Raw genomic sequence first — 19,343 nt, forward strand, 5'->3', positions numbered from 1 at the left:
TTTTTCCAGCTTTGGGAGAGATCAAGGCATTTTTTCAGTGTGTGGGTGGGTCAGAGTGTCAGGCCACACAGCAGTTGCAGACATTGTGGCTCTCTGTGTCTCTGAAATACAATAGGAGGAGTACAATCATTCGAAATAAATGTGTTTTTCAGTGTGAGGTGTGATTACCGCGGTTCTTTCTTTTTAAGGTACAGCTGGACAATTCCCTATTGATAACATTGATTTTGTACCTGCCCTGTCTTGCTGAGATGTGTCACTTCAAATTGGCCTCATGTTAGTAAGAAAACAAATAAAGACATACCTGAACTGAACTGGAGGAACATGTTCATGCCTGTGTGTGTATACATGTGTTAAAAGATAATGACAGATTCACCACGGACCAAAGTGTCTCTCTGGATGACCACTCAGTCATACTGTAATGTGAGTTTGTTATGCCAGAGCCAATTATGGTGACAGCTGAATCTCTCTTTTGCCAATCAGAGCTATTGACCTGAGATGGCCCAACAGTGTGGCTTTCTCTTTGGTTAGTGGAAAAGTTAACTGCTGATTGTGATTGACCTTTTTTTATCACCGGTAGATGTAACTAATGATTCTGTCGTTTCTTCTTATCTCTAAAATTAGCTTTTTTGCACTCAACTTTTTCTTCCACTCACCCTCCATCACTTCATCATTCTTTCTCTGATTCAACCTTTGTTTCCTGCCTCCATTTTATATAATTGTTCTGATTGATTCTCCTCACTGTTTGCCCTCTACTTTACTGTCCCCAGGGAAGCCATGCATCGCCGTCACACCACTCTGAGAGAAAAGGGGCGTCGCCAGGCCGTGCGGGGTCCGGCTTACATGTTCAATGAACGAGGCTCGGCCCTCACCGCAGAGGAGGAGCGTTTTCTGGATGCTGCTGAATATGGAAACATTCCTGTGGTCCGCAAAATGCTGGAAGAGTCCAAAACCCTTAACTTCAATTGTGTCGACTACATGGGCCAGAATGCTTTGCAGCTCGCAGTGGGCAATGAGCATCTAGAAGTGACTGAGCTGCTTCTGAAGAAGAACGGTTTGGCCCGAATCGGGGATGGCCTGCTTTTGGCTATCTCCAAAGGTTACGTTCGAATTGTTGAAGCTATTCTTGCCCACCCTGCTTTTGGCGGAGGTATCCGACTTGCTCTGAGTCCTGTGGAGCAGGAGATGCGTGATGACGACTTTTATGCTTATGACGAGGATGGGACGCGTTTTTCACACGACGTCACACCCGTCATCCTCGCTGCTCACTGCCAGGAGTACGAGATCGTCCACATCCTTTTGACGAAGGGGGCCCGCATAGAAAGGCCTCATGACTACTTCTGTAAGTGTTTAGAATGCGAGGAGAAGCAGAAGATAGACTCGTTCAGTCACTCACGCTCCAGGATGAATGCGTATAAGGGCCTGGCCAGTGCAGCGTACCTGTCGCTCAGCAGTGAAGACCCTGTGCTCACCGCCCTGGAGCTCAGCAACGAACTGGCAAGGCTGGCCAACATCGAGACAGAGTTTAAGGTAAGGAGGTTTTCATTTGAATCTTTTAGTTTAGCCATTTATTACTTTTTCATTTAGAGAATATAGAATGATAAAACAGCTATAATGTAAATCTATGTTTAAAGTTGTTGCACTCTTTTGTCTATTTTTTCTTTACTTTTTCATGAGGTTCAGGCAGAAAAGCGCAGAATAGAGATTGTTTGATCTTTCTCAGACAATGCTTTTACCTATTGCTTGTGTGCGTGCGTGTAAAAAAAGTTAACTAATTTGTGTTAAAGTAAATAATGTTTTTGGAGTGGTTAGATCTAAGGGCTTTACGACATTCCTTATTGCAGGCCTTCACACACTATTGGTGTAACTGAAGCTAAAAATCTACATTTGTGTTAATCTAAACTACTTAGATATGCTGGCAACTGTCGAGAAGCAGGTTGATTGGCTCGGGCTGGGGGTATAACATGCCACTCACTTACACTGTGAGGCAGGTTTGGGCAGGCTGTGGTTGTAATTTTAGGTGAAGAGGAAGATGATTCCCTCCTCTGGGCCAGCTGGTACACTTGTCCAGAGTACCCTCACCAACAGAGTGATTCACCAAGATAAAATGTAGCTTAGTTGAACTTACGATACGATATACTTTATTGTCCCCGTAAGGAAATTTGTTCTGGACTCCGTCCTGCAGTTCCGCATACATGTACATATACAAACATAGTGGACATTAAGAGACATACAGATATCATCAGTCATACACCGTTTGAACAAACACAATACACAGACGCACATACTGACAATGGCGACCTATTGCATAACCCTCATGGCCAACATTTAAAAAGTACTACTTTTTAAATGTTGGCCATGAGGGTTATGCAATAGGTCGCCATTGTCAGTATGTGCGTCTGTGTATTGTGTTTGTTCAAACGGTGTATGACTGATGANCTCATTCCTACCTATGTTGATTAAGCTTCTGAGCATTCACATGAAATGAAATGTAGTCAAATGTACTTTTTAAATGTTGGCCATGAGGGTAGTGCAATAGCTCGCCATTGTCAGTATGTGCGTCTGTGTATTGTGTTTGTTCAAACGGCGTATGACTGATGATATGTGTATGTATTTTAATTTCCACTATGTTTTTATATATACATGTAAGTAGTAATCTTCATCCCGCTTCCATCGCATTAGTATGCATAAAAAAGTTACAGGTCACACCTCCTGGTGTAGGTGTGAGATCCGTTGATAGGAGGGGGGTGATGTGTATTCACAGGTGTGAAAAGCCCCCACTGTTGCGCCTTATGGTGTTTAAATAAAAAAATAAAATAAATAAATAAAAAATAAATGCTGTTTCAATCACATTAGTATGCATAAAAACTGAAAGGTGGGCCCGCCCCCAAGTGTGTGTGTGTGTGTGTNTTTGCCTGTCTGATAATGGACTGCTCGTATATGTTTTGGAGAGATGGGTGTTTTTTTAACCCCAATGATTTTGATAGCAGTCTGTACCAGGCGAGCGATCTGTGACTTTGACTGCACTGTCAAGTTACCATACCAGGCAGTAATACCATACCTAATGATGCTCTCCAACACTGCATGATAGAACAGTAACATGAACTTCCGGTCGACTTCGAAAGTCCGGAGTCGACGCAGAAAGTACAATCGCTGTTGAAGTCTAAGAGCACAGACCTTGAAAATGCGCCTTCCAGCTGAGTGTATTATCTAGATGGACACCAAGGTACTTATAGGAGCTGACCTGAGTTATGGGTTCATTGTGGATAAACCGGCCTAAGGTCACCCACTGCCTTTGGGTCCCACACCATCTCCTCAGTCTTCTTCACATTCAGCACTAGATGGTTAAAATCACACCACTTCACAAATCTCTCTATTTCAGAGTGATGAGCCGATGAACTGCTGCCTTTGTGCATTAAGCCAAGGATGGCTGTATCATCTGAGAATTTGATGATATAATTCTCCGGGTGGATTCTCGTACAGTCGTTTGTGTACAATGTGAAGAGGACCGGGGAGCTCATACAACCCTGGGGGGCTCCTGCACTGATGGTCCGGGGCTCTGAGAGGGCATTGTTGACCCTGACGTGCTGATTGGTTAAAAACGAAAAATACCATTTCAAGATAAAAGGATTTAAACTGATCTTTATCAGTTTTTCAAGCGAGATGTGAGGCTGCAGTGTATTAAAAGCCGAGCTGAAATCCACAAACAGTAGGCGTACATATGCCTTAGGCTTAGGGTCTTCCAGGTGTTTAGTGACCAGGTGTGTGATGCTATTTAGAGCATCGTCTGTGCCACGCCCTTGCTTGTAGGCAAACTGAAAAGGGTCTAAATGTCCAACCTCTTTCTTTAGCAGCGGCACCATGATCCTCTCAAAACATTTCATGACAATGGATGTCAATGCAACACGCCTAAAATCATTGTTTACCTTTGGACAAGGTTTTTTGGGGACAGGTGTTATTATTGATTCTTTCCAGAGGGTGGGGATGGTGTGAAGATCTACAGATTTTTGAAATAGGGGACACCATGCTGATGTCAGTTATTCTGCTAATGTGTTGAGAAGGAATGCAGAGATGCCATCTGGCCCTGTGGCCTTCTTAGTACAGGTGTGTTTGAAAAGTGATTGGACCTTTAAAGGGTCAATCACCACCCTTTCATCCTGAACTTCACTTCATATTAAATGATATCAGCAATATTTCTGTAAAATTACCCTATTTCTTTCAAGTTTCTCGCCAAAAATGACATTTTACAAGATCACATTTAAACAGCATTATCATTTCAACGTAATAGTTTACCTTTGCCAAATACTCTACTACTATCATGATGTTATTTAATACAACCTCCAGACTGCTATATTCAATATTGCAGTTTATTTTGTTTCATGATTTTCCTTTAGTTTCTATTAAGAGTTGTTATATTGCATATACTGTTTGTGATGTGACTCTTTTTATAATAAGCATCAACAATAAAACTACAGATGTTTCACCTTGGAGTGGCCAGAAGTGCTCGGCTCACATTGATAATATATTGAATTACATTTATAGCCGAGATCATTCAAATTGAAAGCATGATCATGTAATGAAACCAATCAGATAACAAAAGTCTGATAACATTACAATTTCCGTTGCTTATTTGTCTCCCTTTGTTGGCCCATCTGTTGCTGCATTCTTTCTCCGCTCTCTGTTCATTTCTGTCCGCTCTTCCTCATCCATTCCTCTGTCTTTCTGCCCACCTTTGTATTTCCCTGTCAGGCTTTTCTGCTTGTCATTCTGTTCCCTGTCTCCAGACGAGTTAATGAGAAGGGCTCACCTGAGGGACCAGCGTTGTGTTGAAGCTCACCCGTCTCATTAACATCTCATTATCACCCCCTGTCTTCTGTCTTTATACGTCTCCTAGCCCCTCGTCACATCATCTTCTCATTACATCAAAATCCAAAATAATTTAAAGACATTTTTGCCAATAGCATTGCAACGTTATTTTTCATAAGGGGAAATTAAAATGGAGATGAAAAACTAGGGCGTAGATCACATTATATTAATAATTACACCAATGTTCACTTGTGGTTTCCTTATTACTGTTTTCTGTGTTTGATGATCTGACGGCATCATTTGGAATCATAATGAGCAACCAACATGAATACATGAAACAAACAAAATATGATCTCTCTTGTTTTTATAGATTTGACATTTTCTTGAAAAACATTCTAAAGTAATTTGGGTTGTGCCCCGAGATAAAAAGTCAGATCAGTATCAACATCCTCCTATTCAAAAAATTAAAGATAGGATAAAAGACATGTGGAGTGGCACCCAAATAAAAATCTGTTGCCATTTTAACATGTGAAATGCAGGAATTGAGTATTGGCCAATGTATCAAACTGTGCTTACAGAAAATAAAACATGTACAAAAAGGCGAAGTGCAACGAAATACCTCAAACTGCACTTTTTAAACCACTGGCGCACGTACGCAAGCTGTCAGTGTGCACAGATAAGTGAGCTGCTGGTGATGCACGTTGGCTGCTTGTGTGGGGACTGCTAAAGGCTTATCAAGACCTCCCTAACAGCCTCACATTTATCTTAAAACATCTTACCTTCTAAGACAGCCCATCAATGTCTCATAAGAGCATTTGGACAAACACAGACACACACATACACAAGCCCTTGGGACAAAAGATGAGAGATATATCCATTTAGTTTACAAAATCATTTATCTTTCTATCCTTATGCTGTACCAATTATAGTTTACTTGTGTTTAAATCAAGATGAGCAGTCACCGAGAATGTCCACTGGAGTACAAGCTTTTAATTCAATTTTAATTTAATGTGCTTTGTCTGCACAGTGAGCGACCTCAATGATAATATATTTAACGTATGATACATTTAGGTTTTCCTATACTTACATTTGAAGGTGATGGTTTTAATTTACGATTTGATTTAATATGTTTAGTGTTACATACTGTGTGGCTGAATAATAGGAACTGTCGTTTTTCTGCTAAACACAGTTTTATTAGTTCATCATACAACTCCCTCCCTCAGTGTCACACGCTGGGCTCTTTCCCCCTCAGTTCACTGCTCTGTAACCATTCACACTCTGCTTCACACTGCTCTGTCCCCATTTTCAATCTTGCTTCTTCTCCTTTATCTCAGCCTCCAAGGCACAAACCAAATACCCTGAATTGTGATTGGATTTTCACATCAACTGCATGTGTGTGACGGGTGTTCTTGATGTGTGTCCTCTGATGCTATGGTGTCATGATTGATGAAGAACACATTCTTGTTCATCCCATACCCTTAAGCGTGCCTCTCCCTGAATGTTAACAGACACAAGTTTATTCTTGATTTTTCCCGCTTATCATCCAAAAGGTCAAACACCAAATGCCACCTTCTCCTTCATGTTCCCTACGGGCCAATAGATGCTTGCTATCTTTGCTTGATACCAGGATTTTACTTTTTAATTTGCAGATAGCGACAAGCCTTTTTAACAACCTTATCTAACATGCTGTTCAGACTTTTTTACATATGATAAATCCAAGCCTGAATGGCTAGATCTTAAAATGTATAACTTGCATCACAGGTATTAGAGTTAAGAACGCACTGTGACTTCACAAATTGGATTAAACCATTTAAAATTCAAGACGGACACTCTCCAAGTCATACCGGAACTACCTACCCATAGGTTCAAACACTGGAAGAATGCAAATCATGTTCATGTTCAGTAGGCACACCCAACTACAGGACATACTTTACATACATATTTGTATCACACCTGCTTTCACACTTGCTCTAACAAAGGCAGGTGTAAAATTGTAATTTCCCACTGTGCAACATATTGCTGAATTGATGATTTTAATGGGAAGACCTTGTGTAAATGAAGGTATGAAAGCAGGCAATATTAACATATTGTATTGTGATTGAACACAGAACAAACACAGCTGTGAATGCACAATGAGAATCACTCCCTAGGGACTAAAAGCCTGCCAGAAGCACTGGTCCGCTGACTGCTTACCTCCTCGGCCAAATGTTCAAACAGAACAAGCCAGAAGGGAAAGGGGCGACGGTGTAAGAAAGGAGGGTGAGACATGGGAAGACGGAGAGACAAAGGGTTGAAAACTGGAAGGAAAGGAGAAGATAGGATGAAAAGGCTGGACAGAAATGTTAGCGATGTGAGCAGAGTTTTATCCGAATACTAGGCTTCCGTAAGTAAGAGTCAAATTGCATTTTGGTGTTTGATTATGGTAATTGGCACCGTGAGCCATTTCCAACACTCGGAAGAGGAAGTAAAGAGAGGCCTTTAATATATTATTTTGTATCTGCTTTCTAAGAGTTATTATCCTGTGTGCACAAGGGTGTTGAAGTGCCTTTCTGGATTTGTTCGTAATTCTCAAAAATTCACATCTTCTTCATGACTTATGCAATGTGTGGCTTTTGTATTAGTTTCAACCCATCAGGAATGTCAGCAAAGGTTTAAAATAAGATACAAATGTGATATTTTTCCATTCAACTAATGAAAAAACCTTGAGAATACGTGTTCCAGTTAAGTACAGGCCTTGCAGGCAGACATCAAAATCAAAGAGTAAAGCCACATACTCATAACACGAACGCATTCGCTTCAGAATATAGACTTAACATAGTTGGGATATTCAACAATTTGTCAATGTTTTTGGCTTCATACGTTTAAAGAGACGCAACTGGACTACACCAGTAGCCAATGTATTACTCTGCTGGACCTACATGTATAGAGTTCCTTTGTTGCTTCCCCAGGAAAACAAGTATCTATGTATTGAATTGGATTCTGCCTCCTGTGTCCACACTGTGTTTCTTCTCCTTCTGTGTTTTCTGTCTCAAACCCAACTATTATTTTTGCTTTTTTCGATTTCTGGCGCTCATCACGCAATATTTGGGATCTTACTTAAGTTTCATCCATTAACAATGTTTTATTTTTATGAGCAGTGCAGAAATCAAGTTTGGTGGGAATGTTCTTAATGATAATTTAAAGTGAGCATAACAAAAGCAAAATGTCTCCCTTTATTCAGCTCTTTTGTGGGGTTTAGGTCTCTTCTGTTGAACCAGTGGCGTTTCTGGTGATGTTTGTATTTGGGAATGTAACATAGATGTAATTATTCTCCAAAGTCAGATTACTGTGAGGATGACGATTTTTGATCTGTTTTTAATAATTTGTCTGACGACTAAGATAAAGCAGGTCAAGTGTACCCTCTTCATAGGAAAACATCAATTATAAAGGTACAAAATACACTGACTATATTTGCAAAGTGAAGCTTATTTATTTAAGATGAAAAGTCATGAACAAAATAACAGTATCAACCTTTCAACCTTTCACACTCAAAACATATCATAATTTCTAATGAATGAATAAATGTCTATGAAGTTGACATTTCTCAAGCCATTAAGAAAGAAGCACGTACAGGTGAGGAGGCATACACAGCACAGCTGGCAAGAAACTTTAAAGATTTAAAAAGGACATGACAGCATGACACACAACGTTTCGTTAAAAGTTTAATTAAAGCTTCATGTTAGAACATCTGAGGTGCAAGGAACATGTCAAAAATAATGTAGGATATCAAAAGCAAACGAGGACAGTTAAAAAAGACAAAACAGAAGAGGCAGTTGAACGCTCACTCATATTAGTATAAAGTTTTCCTCCCATGTTCAAAATATTCTGCAAAACACATTGTTTGAATAATTAACTCAAAGTCAAACTCAAGTCAAGTTTCTCATTCCCTCTGTGCTTTCTTCCTGACAGAACGACTACCGTAAGTTGTCGATGCAGTGTAAGGACTTTGTGGTGGGTGTGTTGGATCTTTGTCGGAACACAGAGGAGGTGGAAGCCATACTGAACGGCGACGTGGACGTGTGCCCCCCCAGCGCCTACAACCGACCATGCCTCAGCCGCGTCATACTGGCCATCAAGTACGAAGTCAAGAAGGTAAGATGACACAAAAACAACCGATGAATCAACTATCTACTGCATGTAAAGTCCAGTGGTAGTTTTGTTTTCGTTTTTCATTTTTCTTCAGATACTATTAAACAAGACAACATTTATAAAAAAATTCAAGAATCTATTCCTCTAGGACGATTAACAACCCACTGTTAGCATCAACTGCGTTAGTCTGACATTAGCAATTTGACAGTTAAAAGGAGTCATTGCTTCTAAACCTAGCACTGGGCTTGATGTAAGATAGGGCCCTTGGTCTCAAAAGAAGTCAAGCACCAAACACTTGATCCTTTTTTCCCATAATGCAGCTTGATAATGCATCTTGAGGAACTCTGAGTGCCTGATAAATGCCCTTTCAAACTCCATGCTCCAAGATTGTGACCTACTGTAGGCCGCCTGTTATAAATGTATATATATATATATATATATATATATATATATCTTTAAGCTCAGGCAAGCTAAGATAACCCTGATGAAATCAATATGATATCATCATGGGTTATTCTTTCAGACGTTTGCAAGCTCTTCTAAAGCCACAGGATATTATACGACTTTTTTCAAAAGCTGAGTAGTACTCCCCACGGCAAGTCGTGACAGTGTTTTAAAAATAACCTTTACTTTTCTTGTGTGTCTGTGTTTTTGCATGTACAGTATGGTTTTGTTTTTGCGTGCATGTGGCCTCAGACGGCCCCAAAACAACAAACTGGCCCCTATTTCAAAGAGCTTATCCCTGCTGAGCAGAGGTGTGCTTACTAAATGTCAAACAGAATGTCGTTTCCCCATTTCTCTCCCCTCACACACACAAACACACACAAACACACACGCACGCACGCACGCACGCACGTACGCACGCACGCACGCACGCACACACACACACACACACACACACACACACACACACACACACACACACACACACACACACACACACACACACACACACACACACACACACACACACACACACATGCCTGTTTCACCTTCATGTACTGCATGTTTTCTCTAATCAGTTAGATCCCTAGTGTTTGTGTGCATGGTGGAGTGTGTTTGCGTGTGAGTTGGAGCTGTGTGTTTATCCTGTACAAGAGAGCGTGACCATTACTCAGGCGGCTAATTACACAGGAGGCCGGGAGGGATGGATTGCCATGGCAACCAGGTGAAGCCTGGCTGTGTAGTGCATGTGACCGGACGCAGGCAGGGTTAATTGAAGGGGTCATGAATTGATAGACTGGTCACCGGGCCCCAGTGGGAAACTATCTTAAATACAATTTAGTGTGCATGGGGGAGTTTTATGGCTGTGTGTGGTTTCCCTCTGAATGTAGAAATGATTGAGTGCACACACACAAATTAGACTTGTGCGTGTTTCGATCGCCGTACCGGAGCAGATAGTTGTCATACGTCATCTCAGATAAAAGCTCCCTGAACATGATGGCCAGGGCTGATTGGTGAAGGGGTGAGAAGGATTGATGGTGGGAGAAAACAAAGAGGCTAGTGTAAATCAAGGTAGAGCAGATTTGATCCGATTTAATCTGTTGCTCACATCTTACACAAAAAAACGATACACAAACACTGTTTGATTGCTCGACTAGTTGACCTCCTACTGAGCATCGATTGCCCTGTTGTCCACATCCTTCCTGCAGCTGGAAGAAAAACATCCATCCTTTCCTTCCCCAAGAGATCAGTTTTCATTTATCACTTCCTTTCTTGGAGTTATGTCAGCAACAAAACAGACCAACCCTTATTTATTGAAGTGAATACTCTTGAGTAATGAATGTAAACACTTTCTGCTTCTTATTTGCTGCCTTTTTTCTTTTTGCATACTGTATTTTAAATTGATTTCACAACCTGCTTGTTGACCTTTTCTCATTCTGAATGAAGCCAAGTGGCACCTGTGAATACAAAAGTGTTTGGAATAATATATTTATTCCAATGGAAACACAATATACAGTATACGCTCTAAATTGAAAAGCATTTTGCACACTCTGCCAATTAGGCTGATCTTGACCACCACAAGTTTTATTTAGGCACACATTGCATTGATGATATTGAAAAGCACAAGAAAGCAGGTTTACCAATGGTACTTTAAGTTTAATACTGTACAGAAATAGAATAAATAAAACCAATCTTCTGCTTTTTGGAATTAACAGAATGCTGGAGTGGGACAATATAAGTGAAAATATTGTCCAAAAGATGTACATGGACCATAACACGTGGAAGAAAAACACAGGCATACCATAACACCTACTTCAACATCGGTTACATTTTATTTGAAAGACAATTCAATTCTAGTCTATGGTATATCAGGGAAAGAAAAACTGGATTTACAGATGTTAAAAACCAACAAATTACGGCACCACCATGTACGTTCCACTATGAAACAATCACTTGTGTAATTTCTTGTTGTGTCATGGGTATAACACTGTAGTGGAAGAAGTATTGCTATTGTTTTCAATACTTAATAAAAGAACAACACCCCAATGTAATAAGTCTTTATTAAATAGAAAGTCATATATTAACCTCTAGCTATCTGCAGAGATATCTCTTGCTAAATATTGAACCCCCATACTGCAGTCAGTCTGTCATATAAGCCATATCCTGGTTACGCTGCTAGACTATTTCAGCGTATCTGTTGCACATGCACAATGTGCTGCTGCTGTAAACAGAACCCTCAATAGATCAGTTAAACAAAACCTTCCTGAAGAAGGAAAGCTAATTTGTATGGCTTCCTGCTAATTGCTCTCCTCTTCCCCCTTCTTACTTTCTCCTCTCTCACATTGCCTCCCCTCTGTCCCCATCTCCTCTTTGCTTTCGACATTGATGTGTACTTATTGTCCGTCTCTCCTTCCAGTTTGTGGCCCATCCCAACTGCCAACAGCAGCTGCTGACTATCTGGTACGAGAACCTGCCCGATCTGAGGCAGCAGTCTGTGTGTGTGAAGACCTGGACGGTGCTGGGGGTCGCTGCAGGTCTGCCCTTTCTGGCTGTTGCCTACTGGATAATGCCATGCAGCAAGGTATGAACACACATACACTCACAAACAAGCAAACGACACAAAGTCCCCCCTGTCCCCTGATCTCCAGCTCTTTGTCCTACCAGCGCAACTACTAGCAAAAATCGATTTCAGCCTATTGAAATTGACTCAAGCTACTTCTGTGGCTTGCTCTCTCCTTAGAGAATGTGTTGTTTTGGATTCACCTAAGTCACAATAGTTTAAATAAATAAATAATATAAAACTGCACAAACAGTTCTCCACAAACTGTCGCTGCATACTTTATTCACTCTTCTTTACTGTGAATATGTCAAAAAGACTGTTCACTAAAGTTATCGGGATTATTTATCTGTGGAGCATGAGAATAGACATAATAAATGGCAATCCAATGACTATCGGGGCAAAATACATTACTGTTATATGATTTTTAAAGGAACTGTTAAATCACTATTTGATTTTAGGACCATAAGACCCTCTATTACATGTTGTTAATACCCCATCAAGAATATTATAATCTGTAAAGTGACACACAGGCAGGCGCTCAGCAAGCTGTTATGCAAATCTGCTCATTAACCTGGATAATCCTTTACCTCATCATCAAGTGCTGTGTGTGTGTGTGTGTGTGTGTGTGTGTGTGTGTGTGTGTGTGTGTGTGTGTGTGTGTGTGTGTGTGTGTGTGTGTGTGTGTGTGTGTGTGTGTGTGTGTTGAAGGTAGATTCAGGAGTAGTATTGAGGACTTTAGAGTGGTTCCTCTCTAGTGTGACTGATGAATTAGTCATTTTGTGGACTAAGAGAGTGAGAGCAGCTGGTGTCGAGTGTAAGAGACGATGGAGAGCAACACAAACTGCTTCTGATCACGAATACACCTGTGTATGTTAATTTGTGTACATGTGAGTATGGGTATATTTAATTATGAAGTGTAGTTCAGGAGGTAGAGTGGTTGTCTACCAAGCAGAAGGTCTACGGTTCGATCCCCAGGCCCTGCAGTCAACATGACAATATACTTAACCCAGTGATGGCTGCCGATGGCCAGCAGTATGTGAATGTATGTGAATGTGAGTTCCCCTGGCGGCACTTTGTATGGCACCTTTTAAGTGTGTGCATTCATGTGTGAATAAATAGGCGAATGCTGTCACAGCCCTATGAGTATTCGCAAAGAGTGGAAAAGCGCTAAATGAATGCAGTCCAATTCATTTACAAACAAACCGATGAGACAGTCTGTCACAGTCTGCTATTATGTGACGCAGCAGGAAAAAGGTTTGAATCAATATTTAGGCATGTTTATTAATAATGTGATAAACAACATAGACCAAAATAAATATTTAAAGGAACTGATAATGAAATAGATACATACTTAATTGCAGTTTGCAGAGAAGAAGTGGATGTGTTTTAGTTGAGTGTGTGTAGCTTGCCCTCCTAACCCAGACACTAGTTTGTCTCTGTTCATCTCATCAATTGCTCATCTCCCACAGCTCATGATGTTTTCCATTTTAAGGTCTCCACAACAAAGTATTTTCAGAACCCCAAACATAATAGCATTTCATTTCAGTGGGTATAGATGAATAAGATATTCATATTTGTGTTGCACAAAAAAAGGCTAGTAAATCATTGAAGGCAGACAGAAAAAGCTGATTAATTGCCTTAGAAAAAAAATTAGATATCAGAAAACATGCCGAGATTAATGGGAAAGAAACACACCTGCACACACGGCACCTGAGAGAGAGAACAATTATGAAACATTCTTCAAATATTCTTGAAAAATGACCTTCTGTCAGGATGCTCTCTTTAGAGCTTTAGAGCTTGATGCTTTTGTGAAGGAATAACTCTTTCAAAATGTGATTAAAATGATACAGGGAAGCTTACACGTTCCCTTGAACGGTCACCACTTGTAGCATTTCATTATTGAATGAACTATTGCCGACTCATTAGTGATTCAGTCAGTGATGGAGGTTAGCTCAAGAACTGTACATAAGTGCACTTTTGAGTTACTTGTACTTTATATATCGTTTTTATTATTTCCATGTTATGATACTTTATACTTCTACTTTACTAAATATCAAAGCTTAACAATATACTATGATTGATACGATACAGCTGTAATTACTAGTTACTTTGCATGATGAGTGCTCTAGACACGCACACAGGTGTTTTTAATTGCTGCGGCTGATTCGCCCTCTATCAGTTGGTGAAGCTGTGAGTGAAGTATGTGGTTTATTTATTCAATATTTTTTACTTTCTTGTTTATTTCTAGTCTTTTATTTTTTATTGTACAATCCCATGTATTTTGATGCTGCTGCAACACAAACATTTCCCAAATTGGGATCAATAAAGTACTTCTTATCTTATCTTAATCAAACTGAGCACCAATGATGAGAGTTCAACAAAATCCATAGAGATCTGACGGCGATGTCAAACACAGCACTGATTAGGCATCAGTGGTTATGATACCCACAGAATAACATATTATTATTGATTAACCATCCAACAGTATATTTGATAGTGTGCATTTGGTCCATCATCTCCACTTACAAAATGATTATGCTGCTTAAATTAAATCAGTCCTATCTAACCTATACAATTTAAAGATACGACATTTAAAGGGGTCCACTCTGCATAATGAGTGCTTTTACTTTAAATAGTCGAAGATCATGTTTTTGTTAATAGTTATGTACCTTACTAAAACGACTTTTACTTCTAACTGAGTATTTTTATAATTTGGTATCACTACCTTTTCTTAATTAAAAACATCTAAATACATTCAATGCCATCTTGTTAATTATTTTCTAGTTGTTAATTAAGACAATGTCCTTAAGGGATAGACTAATGGAGAGAAAGGGAAACTCTTCACTTATGTTTAACATACCAGCTCTACTATTGTGCTTCTATTATTCCAGTGTTGGGCTACTGATAATAAGTAACAACGTGAGGTTGAGAAAATCAGCCTTCATATTCACCTCCACCAAGAAGGGAATGTTTTTGCCATGTTTAGTCTATCCTATGTCTGTTCGTCTAAGTTACAGATTTAGAGTTAGACATTACATTTACTTGTGAATCAAGTGTTCTAAATAAAAACATACTACATTCTCAATACAGAAGTTATGGGTTATGGGTTATGTGGTTGAACATTTTAGGACACACCAATTCTTTATTTATGGTAACCACACTAGCTATCACAGTCAATTAGACAATGACACATTGCTGAATTTGATTTAATAATAGTCAATTAGAACATTTCTAAATGCCACATGCTGTTCTCACACTGATCCATCAAATCATTGTTTCTATTTCATTCCTGTTCTGCAGTCTGTCATCTATTTAATTTGCACAAGGAAAATAAATAAAAATAGATGGAAAGGAACGGAAAAATGCATAACAAAAAGGGATAATGCATAATATGCTTACTAAGACAACATTTCACTTGAATGTCTCACATGATGAAATGATTGAGTGATGACGATGTAATATACAAAAGAAGATCAGCTTCACTGAGACATGAACAATTTTCGAACACCATCACTCAAAAGAAGAGATTATGACAATATGTCACATTTTGTAGAATACTGAACTAATGACTGAAACCCACCTTGAAACTGGGTGATTATACAGATGGTATGTGCTGGTGTATTGTAGCTTATTTTCAGTGACATAGCATTGTCTTATTTGACTTGGCCAAAAAAGTTAACACATACAAGCTTGTTAAGTTTCAATAAATTGTTAGAATCGGCTTCATAATCTGTCGAGCAAATTACATCATCTATCCTCAGCCCCTGAAGGAACAACTCCCAGTCTTTAAGCCTGTCCTTCATCCTTCTCTCTGCTTAGAGCTGCCACAATTTATTGTAGAGAGGGTGAGAAAGGTTATCTAAGATGGCACTGACTGTCGTCCATCTCTCTGCCACTCCCTCCAAACCATCAACACTGCCGACTTTGCTGAACAGCTTTCTGAGACTGCTGACGTACAAGCCTTGTTGCCACCATTGCAGACAAAAGAGCAATGGCTGCTACACACTGCTGCAGATCTGTAAAAATAAAAATCTGTTATTGAAGATGGCTATGGGCTATGGCTCAGGGCCAGTGGTGCTTGTAGGCAAGATACCTAACCCCAAACAGCTCCTGTAAGCATGTCTAAAGTTTTGAAGTGTATCCAAGTAGATTTAAATAAAAGGGTCAGCTGAATACCATGTATTGTTATGTAAAGACAGCATTTTTCACCATGGGAATGTTGTCTATAATCACATACATTTCAATATAGGATTGCAAGTAAAACATATATTGGTTAATGGGATAGTGTATCAGTTTTTTGATTCACAGTCAATAACAATGAGAACAAAAACATGTATGAAAATGTCCCTAATTATCTATTCCTATCAATTACAAATAATACAAACATTATAACAGAAGGTCTTTGTTCTAGATCATAAATGATTAAGGGCCGATATCTATCTGCACACAGTATATGTCAGGCTTGCTTCTCCCAGCTGGAAAGATGTTAGGGAAAAGTAAAAGGCACAGCAGCTCCATTTCTCACCTTACTTCTTTATTAACTCTGGCTGTGCTTGCTGCCAGTGGCCACAGTTTTGTTGGAAGAGTGAAGCTCAGCTATTGTCACCATCACACGGATACAACAAAGTTCTCACAGCAGTGGGCCTAACCTAGGATGACCATCTCGTTTAGGCTGAGGCGTGAAATGGATCAGCCTTATCAGCACAGAGGCAGGAGGAGGTTCAGAGGAGGTTCTGCAGGGTTAAGATTCACCAGACGACTTCCTTTTCCCCACGGTGGAGGAGTGTGTGTGCCACGTGGACTGCTGTTACACTTCACGTGCCACTGTGCTTCCAGAGAGTAGTGGTATCCTGTGGGTAGTTAATATCCAACACAGCAGGTTTAGAGAGCGGCAAATGTTGGCATGTTAAATGTCTGTATGAGGTTGAAAGTGTGTATGTGGGGGGGGTGTTCTGGCCTACTTTTCTGTAATAATAAAAAGGTGCTGGCATGTTTCACGCTCCTTGTGCAGACCACCTTGCTTTACCTTCTCCCCATATGGTGCATTTTCACAAACTCTGCTGATTGTTTGGCTTCTCGTTACCCTGGCATTATTTTCACATTCATGAATCACAACAGCTGCTGTTAGCCTGCTAAGATTGTTTTGAAGTGATGTTGCTCAGGTTTTGATCTCTGAGGGCCAACACATTGGGAACTGTCCATGAATGCTGATGTACCTCTGTAAATAAAAACAGATGTTTTGTTTGGCTGCAATTTTACTCTTGTGTATAGTCACTTTTTTAACTGTTCAAAGAAAAATCAACTCAAAGATGTATCAACAACCTGATTCCCTGACACAAAAACAAGTTGGTGTATTGGCAAACACAAATAAACACAACCATATAAATATTAATAATCATAATAATGTCTAAAGTTAATGTGTTTTGTCATTGTACTCCACTACAGTTATTAGGACGACATGTTCACCGAATGATAATATTCCAATACAGTTTTTACAGCTTATTGTGCAGCCCCGAATGTTCACAAATATATAAATGACTGTTGAAACAAACAATACTAATCTCTTGAACCATCTTTTATCGCTTGTTCCTTAGTGAGTATTTGGCAGCCACACGTACACGATGAAACATGCATGTTATTATTGTATGTCCTCCATCTTCTCCCTCCCAGATTGGTCAGATCCTGCGAAGCCCCTTTATGAAGTTTGTGGCCCACGCCGTCTCCTTCACCATCTTCCTGGGTCTGCTGGTTTTAAACGCCTCCGACCGCTTTGAGGGTGTCAAGAACCTGCCCAACGAGACCATCACAGACCACCCACGCCAGGTGTTCAGGGTCAAGACCACCCAGTTCTCCTGGACAGAGATGTTGATCATGAAGTGGGTTTTGGGTGAGTTGTCTTATCACACTCTGGCAGTGTTTGAAGTTATTCACAGATGCAGCCTATTCAAATGCATAAGGATTTAACATAGTCAAGGCAGATTTTCCCTCATGATAAGAAATAACCTTGATACAGTTGTGTCAAAGCTTTACGTTTCCTATTGGAGTTTCTTTATACATTTACTTTATCAAGATGCAAGTTTATATTGATCTTATCACCAAGGTGATCCAAAGGAGAAGCTACAACGCCTATAAATCATTGGAAAGGGTCTGTGAACCTTTTTTGCACAACTTTGATATCAGGCAGAATTACAGATTAATGCAGCACCCAAGTGAATGAAAGCCAAAGTCAGGGCTAAAAATAATTATTTATTTATTATTCATTCCTTTTTATCTTCCAAAGATCAAACAGTGATGTCCTAGTTGGGTGCAGCACAGTTCAGATGTGTAAAAGCAGTGTCCATACTAAGTCCTTCAATAGGCACGGATGACATTTGGAAGTGGCTGAGGGAATATAAGCTATAGCGTGAAAAAGACAGGAGCTCTTGAGGCAGACGGATGAAAGCAAAGGGAGGGGTGGAGTGTATGAAACAGATAGACAGCGGTGACAGAAAGACAAAGACAAACTCAACAGATAAATAGCCCATGGCAATATCTGTCAGACCTCAGCTGCCTCCCATCTGCTAATGTTCTTCCTTTCATCCACATAAACACACACACACACACACACACACACACACACACACACACACGCATATAATATCATTATGTGAGTTGTCTGTGTATGTTGGAGCGAATATGGTTCTGTTTGTATTTGTTTACGTGTAATGGCATCATTTTCTGTCTGTCCATGGCATTTCTTGGCAGCAGGTGCTCGCGTGTGTGTAATTTCTGTCTGTGCGTATGTTTGTGTGTGCGCAGTGAATGGTGGCTTAAGTAGAACTGGGTAATTGTAATTCCAGCAGCACGCTTTGAAGGCCCAGTAATTGTTAAAGAGATGATACTGATCAGGGCGCCTTTTCAATAAGCAATTTTCTCCTTGTTTGAGCTCCAAATAGACAATGACAGAGTAGGAGGGATTTGAGTGTTGAGATGCACCTGAGCAGTTAAAAAGTAACAATATTACTTTTGTCGGTAACAGAGTAGTGAAACGCGCTCATACTTGCCAACCTTTAGACCTCAGAAATCGGGAGCATTTCAAAATGCAAAATTGGGGGGGGGGTGCTAGTGGGTTAATGTTAATCTAACAGCTCCGGCGATCCACTAGCACCCCCCCCCCAATTTTGCATTTTGAAATGCTCCCGATTTCTGAGGTCTAAAGGTTGGCAAGTATGAGCGCGTTTCACTACTCTGTTACCGANGTTATATGAATTAATAATAATAGATAATTGTTTATTAAAAAATAAACAATAGTTTTGCAAAATATTACAATTTTTTAATGTCCTTGACTTCCATGTGGCGTCTCATGGCTACTTTTTGTCAAAAACTTCAACCCTGTCACATTTTTTCAAGGAAATTCCTAGTAATTATC

General features: G+C 39.9%; 1 protein-coding gene across 1 annotated transcript in view; it reads left to right on the forward strand.

Annotated features, from left to right (window-relative positions):
• Positions 1-774: 774 nt before the first annotated feature.
• Positions 775-19,343, forward strand: part of LOC104950260 (short transient receptor potential channel 7) — a 39,470-nt gene continuing 20,901 nt past the window's right edge. The window contains exons 1-4 of the mRNA XM_010776750.1: positions 775-1,527; positions 8,752-8,934; positions 11,792-11,956; positions 17,606-17,822. Of these exons, the coding sequence (XP_010775052.1) occupies positions 775-1,527; positions 8,752-8,934; positions 11,792-11,956; positions 17,606-17,822 (1,318 nt within the window). The remainder of the gene's footprint in view (positions 1,528-8,751; positions 8,935-11,791; positions 11,957-17,605; positions 17,823-19,343) is intronic.

The sequence above is a fragment of the Notothenia coriiceps genome, unplaced genomic scaffold (genome assembly GCF_000735185.1).
Source record: "Notothenia coriiceps isolate Sejong01 unplaced genomic scaffold, NC01 NC01_scaffold00017321, whole genome shotgun sequence".
Lineage (NCBI taxonomy): Eukaryota > Metazoa > Chordata > Actinopteri > Perciformes > Nototheniidae > Notothenia > Notothenia coriiceps.